The 9620-nt window shown below is 44.5% G+C and overlaps 1 protein-coding gene across 1 annotated transcript in view; it reads left to right on the plus strand.

Moving 5' to 3' along the window:
• Positions 1–6821: 6821 nt before the first annotated feature.
• Positions 6822–9620, plus strand: part of LOC115226168 (ketosamine-3-kinase) — a 12592-nt gene continuing 9793 nt past the window's right edge. Inside the window, exons 1-3 of the mRNA XM_029797165.2 lie at positions 6822–7290; positions 7817–7900; positions 9375–9478. Of these exons, the coding sequence (XP_029653025.1) occupies positions 7150–7290; positions 7817–7900; positions 9375–9478 (329 nt within the window). The 5' untranslated portion in view covers positions 6822–7149. The remainder of the gene's footprint in view (positions 7291–7816; positions 7901–9374; positions 9479–9620) is intronic.

Here is a 9620-nt window from a genome sequence, read left to right on the forward strand (position 1 = left end):
ATGTGTGTGTGCACATGTACGTGTATGCATGTATGATTGTTGATATTCCACAGGTTCCCTTGTATCTGTCTGAACAAAACAGTTATTTCACGTTTGTATTCCTTGTTGACACAACCACTGCCTCCTCTGCGCTTTCAAAGACCTTTGGAATATAAAGAAACATCCATTATTTCATAAAAAAAAAACAGGTAAAGATTAGAGACAGGTAAACCACCAGGCCATGAAATCATACCATATCATTCATTTCATTGTTGGACCGTGGTCGAGACAATGGAATTTACTATGTTACGCCAGACTTCACGGTCCATCATAGCATTATGGAGGTCCTGTTGCTGGATGCCTGTATCCCTGGAGATTACATCAGGGTAGGAGAGTGTGCGCCCTCTGGTATCAAAGAAGCTTGAGAGGCAGTTGGATGGAACTTACACTCGCCTCCTTATGAGAGCTCAAAATCTCTCGTGGAAGCATCATCCAACCCTCTAGGTAAAGATTAGAGACAGGTAAAGATTAGAGACAGGTAAACCACCAGGCCATGAAATCATACCTCATCATTCATTTCAATGTTCGACCGTGGTCGAGACAATGGAATTTACTGTGTTACGCCAGACTTCACGGTCCATCATAGCATTATGGAGGTCCTGTTGCTGGATGCCTGTATCCCTGGAGATTACATCAGGGTTGGAGAGTGTGCACCCTCTGGTATCAAAGAAGCTTGAGAGGCGGTTGGATGGAACTTACACTCGCCTCCTTATGAGAGCTCAAAATCTCTCGTGGAAGCGCCATCCAACCAAAGTACAAATATATGGGAAATAACCACCTGTGTCATCTCAGAGCCATAGGTTGCAGGGTTGTTGAGAATTCAAACTTAAAATCTTCAAAGCCACTGTCGAACCAATTCTACTATATGGCCCAGAAACCTGGACGTTATCAAAGAAGCTTGAGAGGCGGTTGGATGGAACTTACACTCGCCTCCTTATGAGAGCTCAAAATCTCTCGTGGAAGTGTCATCCAACCAAAGTACAAATATAAAAAACTGCCGGTCAAACCGAAAAGCTCAAAATCACGGTCCATCATAGCATTATCGAGGTCTTGTTGCTGGTGCCTGTATCCCTGGAGATTACATCAGGGTAGGAGAGTGTGCACCCTCTGGTATCAAAGACGTTATCAAGAAGCTTGAGAGGCAGTTGGATGGAACTTACACTTGCCTCCTTATGAGAGCTCAAAATCTCTCGTGGAAGCATCATCGAACCCTCTCAGTCTTTCGGAGAGGCACTGAGCAGCTACACGCACACATACACACACGGCAGTAACTCCCACCTACCGAATTCAAATACAAAGCTTCGGTCGACTCGGGGTTATAGTGGAAGACACCTACCCAAAGTGCCATGCAGTGGGACTGAACCCGGAACCATGTAGCTAGGAAGCAAGTTCCCTAACCACACAGCCATGCCCACGCCTACAAAAAAATGTATGTACATATACGCAGCGCTATGCGTGTGGCAAGTTTTCTACGGCCGGATGCCCTTACTGACGCCAAAAAACTGCCGGTCAAACCGAAAAGATCCAAACAATTTGATCCAATAATAGAAATATTAAAATTACTAAGTCTCTATAAAAGAGATTACGACAGCGTTTACTGGAAATTAATTGTTATCGCCATATTAATATGGCATTCTTATAGATATAAGAATAATCGCTGCCGCTGGTCAGCTCCATGAGGCCACCGCCTTAAGATAGCTATTGATACACGATCTGTATCCATTATAACCTTCGAACACGGGAGGTCAGCCGCTTCACACTGCCAGTCCGACAGCTACAGACGCGTTTCGGGGTATTGCCCCTTGTCAATGTAGCGCAGTCAGACCCAATAATTGATCCAATAATTCTAAATATAACTCACCTTACACGTTCAACTCCTTTCTTCCATCGTGTCCGTCGGTCTTCCGACTCTCCAAGTCCTTTTATCTGAGGATTGCCAGGTCCGGATTATCCTCAAACAACGACGACTCGCTTCCCCTCTGTATGGTTTCTCTCTCGGCTTCACGCTCGCTTCGTCCTCTTGTTGTTATCCTTTCGCTGTAGGAATTTCCCAGACAGTTTCCAGCTTCGATGCGAACCAAACGGCTCTGCGTTTCCTGCATCCACGCTTCTTGCATTTGAATTTCTTTGGCAAGGGCTTTTTCCTCCAGTAGCAGCACATGCAAACCACATGGAAGCAATGCCAGATCCGATGTTTGGCACTGCGCAGACGGTCCCTCCATGTGAATTTATATGATAACCCCATTGAATCCTCCGATTCGGAATCCGACGAGGACAATTCCGATGGTGAGAAGGTCAGTGATTGGGACAATGTATTTAAGGAGGGAAGGTGTATGTTTGAAGAATGAGCAGGAATATATGCTGGGGAATATGAACGGATCAGGGCGGGGTGTTTCTGCCGGCGTGTATGCGGGGGCGATGTTGGCTGCTTAGAAGAGAGCGGTGGGGGTGATGGGCGTGAGGGAGGTGACGGGCTTGGGGCACAGAGCCTGTGTGGAGGAGAGCGCCAGCGTGAGCGAGAGGGCGGCGGGCTCGGCGGAGAGGGAGGGCGCGGGGGAGAGGGATATCGTGTGGGAGAAGGCGGGGATGGGGGAGTGGATGGGCGTGGTGGTGGAGAGAATCGTCGTTTTGGAGGAGTGGGCGGACGCGGGGGAGGGACCGGACTCGGGGGAGAGGGTGGGCGTGGGGGAGAGCGTGGACGGTGGGGTGTGGGACGGCGTGCGACATTCGGTGGGCGTCGGTCTGAGGGAGAGGACTGATCCGCAGATGAGGACGGGGGAGATGACGACGGCGACGATGACGATGACGATGACGACGACGACGACGGTGGAGTTGGCATTATTTTTTCCGAATAATACGAACAAATACGAAATCTAACGGAGAAAAAAAAAAAAGATGACTTGAAAACCGGGGGAAAAATGTATCGGTTAATTTAAATCGATAGGGGTCAACAGGTTATCGATCAGTTGTGCAAATACTGAGATCGAAGGGTGAGAGCTGAAAGTAAAACAAAAAAAAAAGGAAGGAAAAGAAAAACGCTTGTTAATATAAGTTCATTAAATTATTAAAATAAATGATTGAAATAATTCGAAGAAATGGTTTAATAAGACCGAAATATCAACCTGAGATCGATATGCTGTCAATTCTGAAGGGAAATCGAATGCTTTTACCAATTCTATTCCTACGCCATAATCACCTTGTGTCGTAATTTTTATTTGTCTAATATATTAACGGTTTTCAGAAAACATTTCTCAATAGATTTCCGAAAGCCGTTAATAATTTTTCGATGGATGAAAATAACGGCCATTTTGAATTTGACTTCCCACAAGCAGAGACTTTGAAAGTAAAAGTAAATTCAATTTTCTTGAAATACTTTCAATTACTGTGCAATTTCGTTGATTTTGAAAGATGCTTATAACAGAACAAAATGCTTAAATTCAAATTATTTCAAATTCGTTTCTAATAACAAAGTTAACAGTTCAATTGAATGTGGATAAGTCTACACGTTGATGTGTGAATAGATGTGTATATATATATATATATTATATAAATATGTGTGTGTCTGTAAGCTTGCTTGTGTATATGTGTGCATGTGTAATTGCAATCTGTTTGAAACATAGATTGTCCACGACAGGAATAAGTCCCGCGACGAGAAATGGTTCTTTCAGTGGACGTCCTTCGATATTTTTCGGAGTGACACCACATCCGCCATCTTGTCGGTCGAAACTTCGAAATATTCTCAATATGTCTCACCGTAATATATTTCTCAAAATAAAAAAGGCGCCGAGCTGGCAGACACGTTAGCGCGCCGGACGAAATACTGAGAAGTATTTCGTCTGCCATTACGTTCTGAGTTCAAATTCCGCCGAGGTCGACCTTTGCCTTTCATCCTTTCGGGGTCGATAAATTAAGTACCAGTTACGCACTGGGGTCGATGTAATTGACTTAATACCTATGTCTGTCCTTGTTTGTCCCCTCTATGTTTAGCCCCTTGTGGGTAGTAAAGAAATAGAAATAGGTATTTCGTCTGTCGTTACGTTCTGAGTTCAAATTCCGCCGAGGTCGACTTTGCCTTTCATCCTTTCGGGGTCGATAAATTAAGTACCAGTTACGCACTGGGGTCGATGTAATTTCGGCCGGCTTGCTAACGTTTCTGCCAGCTCGCCGCCGCCTTGATTACATGGCAAATATTGCATCATCATTATGTACAATTAATTCGTCAGCATATTTGTTGATAAGGTTATCGTGTCTTTCATGCAGTAAGAACTTCTTATTGTTCCCTACCCTCACCCGTATATACTTATATTACCATCATCATCGTCGTCGTTTAACGTCCGCTTTCCATACTGGCATGGGTTAGACCAGTTGACTGAGGGCTGGCGAACCAGCTCACTGCCTTAAATATTCTTTTCTACTCTAGGTTCAAGACCCAAAATTTTGTGGGAGGAGGCCAGTCGATTAGAGCCACCCCAGTATGCAACAGGTACTTAATTTATCAATCCCGAAAGGATGAAAGGCAAAGTCGACCTCGGCAGAATTTGAACTCAGAACATAAAGACAGACAAAATACCACTAAGCATTTCTCCCTGTTTGCTAACATTTCTGATTTCTTTACTACTCACAAGGGGCTAAACACAGAGGGGACAAACAAAGGGATTAAGTCGATTAGATCGATCCCAGTGCTTAACTGGTACTTAATTTATCGACTCCGAAAGGATGAAAAGCAAAGTCGACCTCGGCGGAATTTGAACTCAGAACGTAACGGCAGACGAAATACCGCTAAGCATTTCGCCCGGCGCGCTAACGTTTCTGTCAACTTGCTGCCTTCCAGTTCATCAATATTGACATCACAAACTACCGTTTTCGGTCACACACATCAGCTGCATACTTTTCCAGCAATTAAAGGTTCACATTAGCTGTTTGCAACCTATGTGCTGCAGAACTTTCTGAAGTGCACACAGCAATGGATCAACCATTAAGCAAAATAAGCAACATGCTTAGGGCATCAAGGGAAGGAAGGGGGTACCACAGAAATGGGAAATGGTTTAGGGCATTTTTATCAAAACCTTAATCTGGCCTTGAGTGCACACCTAACAAAAAATTACCATTGATTTTCTTTTTAGTAGCATGACCTGCCAGATAATAATAAGCTTTGTCTCATACAGCCTGCTTCTTGAAAAAGGTTACTCTGACCTGGTTTACATCAACTGATAAATACTGCAATCACATGCATATTATCTATAATGGTAGTTATAGTTGCACTTGTCACTCTAGGTGCAGAGGTCGTCTGTGCAATCACACATATCTTCTGATATCTCTATTAACAGGCATAAGATTTACAAGAGAGAGTATCATTGGTCGTCCCACAAAAAGCATAGATAGCGTAGGAGTGGCTGTGTGGTAAGTAGCTTGCTTACCAACCACATGGTTCCAGGTTCAGTCCCACGGCATGGCACTTTGGGTAAGTGTCTTTTGCTATAGCCTCGGACCGACCAAAGCCCTGTGAGTGGATTTGGTAGGCGGAAACTGAAAGAAGCCCACCGTATATATGTGTGTATATACTCTTTTATATAGGTCGACTTTGCCTTTCCTCCTTTCGGGGTCGATAAATTAAGTACCAGTTTCGCACTGGGGTCGATGTAATCGACTTAATCCCTTTGTCTGTCCTTGTTTGTCCCCTCTGTGTTTAGCCCCTTGTGGGTAGTAAAGAAATATATACTCTTTTACTTGTTTCAGTCATTTGACTGCCGCCATGCTGGAGCACCGCCTGTAGTCGGGCAAATCGACCCCAGGACTTATTCTTTGTAAGCCTAGTACTTATTCTATCGGTCTCTTTTGCCGAATCGCTAAGTAACGGGGACATAAACACACCAGCATCAGTTGTAAATCGATGTTGTGAGTGGGGGGACAAACATATACACATTCACACATACATACATATATATGACGGGCTTCTTTCAGTTTCCATCTACCAAATCCACTCACAAGGCTTTGGTTGGCCCGAGGCTATAGCAAAAGACACTTGTCCAAGGTGCCACGCAGTGGGACTGAACCCGAAACCATGTGGTTGGTAAGCAAGCTACTTACCACACAGCCACTCCTGCATATATACATATATACGACGGGCTTCTTTCAGTTTCCGTCTGCCAGATCCACTCACAAGGCTTTGGTCGGCCCGAGGCTATAGCAGAAGACACTTGTCCAAGGTGCCACGCAATGGGACTGAACCCGAAACCATGTGGTTGGTAAGCAAGCTACTTACCACACAGCCACTCCTACGCCTCGGAGGATTGCCCATCCTAAATATGGTGTTATTAAAAACTGGGCGATCTTTCGTCTCTAGTAGACCTTTCCGTCGATTTCCGTAAAAATTTTTTTTTTTTTACATATGGGCTTGCGGGAACTTTTGAAGTAATATACATACATATACACATACACCGAGTAAAAAATTTCAGTTATCTCTCTCTTTCACACATTACTCTGTCTCTTCGCACACACTAACAGAAGCACTTCACTTACACAACATACTGTCTGTCTCCCACACCCCATCAAACACACACACACACATGTACATCAATGCTTGCCATGCACGGTAATTTCAAAAGAACTTCCCTCGTCATACAATCGCTTTCTCTTAGTCTCTTTCGCTCTCATTACTTCAAAAGTTCCCGCAAGCCCATATGTAAAAAAAATAATTTTTTACGGATATCGGCGGAAAGGTCTACTAGAGACGAAAGATTGCCCAAAACTGGTAGGCCACTCCTATTTAATGTATTGAGTGCTACTTTCTTTCCATTCCCTCGCGTTTTTTTGTTGATGCGTAAATAAGAAGCAAAATCAGCTGATAAGAGCTAAACTAGGTGGCGGTGCTCTTCGAACGAAGTGTCTCGTGATTATTTCTTCCGCGCAGAGCTACCGACTCCGTCAGGTCAGACCCCGTCGCCAAATATACTCCCATGTCGTGAATAAGACTGTTGGGACAACTGCATCCCACGACATAATCGTTAACTTATATGCCGTACAATAAATAACAACATCATCCACGTACAGTCAGAGACACGTAGACACACATATATACACCCGAGACACGTTCCAGTGAGATTGTCAAAGATGGAAGAAGTCGTGAAGACAGAGTTGGGTTGCACCATGGTGAAGAAGGTCGGTAGCAGTGCCGGCGGGTATATCTGCGGAGGAAACATCTTTGAGACGGACAAAGGAAAGATCTATGTGAAGTTTAGCAACGATTCTACGGTAAGTAATTCAGTTTTGGTACTACCAGCGAACGGGGAGTCCCGGTGCGCGCACTTGCGCATCCGCGCTAGCTAGACGTAAGTAATCGATCCTACAACGACTTTTTAACCCTAATTTTAAAAATTGTTTATAAAAATAATTTATTTACTTAGTTTAAAAAATTATTTACTTTGTTCGAAAAATATTATTTAATTTTCTTTGATATGTATTCAGCCTTGGCATCTTTTCGGTTTGATGGCAGTTTTTTCTAGCGGTGTCATATCAAATTGTCACCCATAATTATAACCCTCGTATCGATCTATTGCATTTCAATCTGTTTTAGGGTTACGGTTAGGGTTAGGGGTGGAGGGAAGGGTATCTTTTTTCTTCACAAATGTAAATAAACCGAATCTGTTTCTTAAACGAGGGACATATTCATACGGCACAGGATGTTTTTACCTCAATAGACGTCACTGATTGGTTGAAATTGCATCAAAATTCAAATAGATATGGAGAATTAAGATTTATATTTTTGTATCTATTTCAGGCAATGCATATGTTTGAGGGTGAAATGGCCAGTTTGGAATCAATACTTCACACCAAAGCTGTGAGAATTCCAAAACCATACAAGGTATGTTGTTGTTGTTGATGTTGCCACCGCCAGTTGCTGTTGGTGGTGGTGGTGGTTGCTGTTGTTGTTTGTGGTGGTGGTTGTTATTGCACTAAGTGCTGCTGGCTTAATTACTCACGACTCAAGGTAGAGAAGGTATACGTATTATACACAAGGTTTAGGTTTTTCAGAGGTACAGCCCCCCTAAAAATCCCCTGCGTATTATACACAAGGTTTAGGTTTTTCAGAGGTACAGCCCCCCTAAAAATCCCCTGCGTATTATACACAAGGTTTAGGTTTTTCATAGGTACAGCCCCCCTAAAAATCCCCTGCGTATTATACACAAGGTTTAGGTTTTTCAGGAGGTACAGCCCCTAAAAATCCCCTGCGTGTTATACTCAAGGGCAGACTTTACTCGAGGATTTATGGTATGCCTACCTTGTGGAAAGTTGTGGGCGTTGTCACATCGTGCTTATTATGCCATCGTAATTCAAGAATGCTTCCACATTTTCTTCTCTGAGTGCCGCCTGGTTTCTCCAGTTTGGGAAACTTTGGCACATTTTCCCTGTTTTACTTGAGAGTTCCACAAATGTGATTTACATACCATACCTGTCCTCTAGTGGAGGCACATGGCCTAGTGGTTAGAGCAGCGGTCGAGGGATCGCGGGTTCGAATCTCAGACCGGGTGATGTGTGTGTTTATGAGCGAAACACCTAAGCTCCACACGGCTCCGGCAGAAGGTAATGGCGAACTTCTGCTGACTCTTTCGCCACAACTTTCTCTCACTCTTTCCTCCTGCATCTTGCAGCTCAACTGCGACGGACCAGCATCCCGTCCAGGTGGGGAACCTATACGCCAAGGAAACCACGAAACCGGCCCTTATAAGCCTGGCATGGCTCAAGAAGGAACATTGTGAAGGCACATGGCTTAGTCGTTAGAGCAGCGGACTCGCGGTCGAGGGATCGTGGGTTCGAATCTCAGACCAGGTGATGTGTGTGTTTATGAGCTAAAACACCTAAGCTCCACGCGGCTCCGGCAGAAGGTAATGGCGAACTTCTGCTGACTCTTTCGCCTCAACTTTCTCTCACTCTTTCCTCCTGCATCTTGCAGCTCACCTGCGACGGACCGGCGTCCCGTCCAGGTGGGGAACCTATACGCCAAGGAAGCCGGGAAACCGGCCCTTATGAGCCTGGCATGGCTCGAGAATACAAAAAAACTTTCTCTCACTCTTTCCTCCTGCATCTAGCGGCTCACCTGTGATGGACCGGCGTCCCGTCCAGGTGGGGAACCTATACGCCAAGTAAACTGGGAAACCGGCCCTTATGAGCCAAGCCTGGCTAGAGAAGGAACACACCTGTCCTTTGCAGAAGAAAGCATGCTGTGTCAATAAACAACACCTGTCCTTAAAAGGTTAACCATACAGCCAAAAACTGCTACTGAATATGGAAAATATTAAACCATGCAATTTCTCTGTCTTTTGTGATTTCTAATCCAGGTATTTAAGCTACCTGGAGATGGTGCAGCCTTAGCCATGGAGTATGTCGACCTGAAAAGAGGATTATCTACTTTTGCAGCTCAACTAGGCCAGCAGATGGCAGCGTAAGTATCATTAAATATGTTCTTCTCTGTGTCTCTCCCATGAAGCTGACAATCACACTAAGTGCAAGAGTGGCTTTTGTGCTATGAAGCTTGCTTACTAACCACATGGCTCCGGGGGTTCAATCCCACTGCATGGCACCTT

Source organism: Octopus sinensis, linkage group LG29 (genome assembly GCF_006345805.1).
Source record: "Octopus sinensis linkage group LG29, ASM634580v1, whole genome shotgun sequence".
Classification (NCBI taxonomy): Eukaryota; Metazoa; Mollusca; class Cephalopoda; order Octopoda; family Octopodidae; genus Octopus; species Octopus sinensis.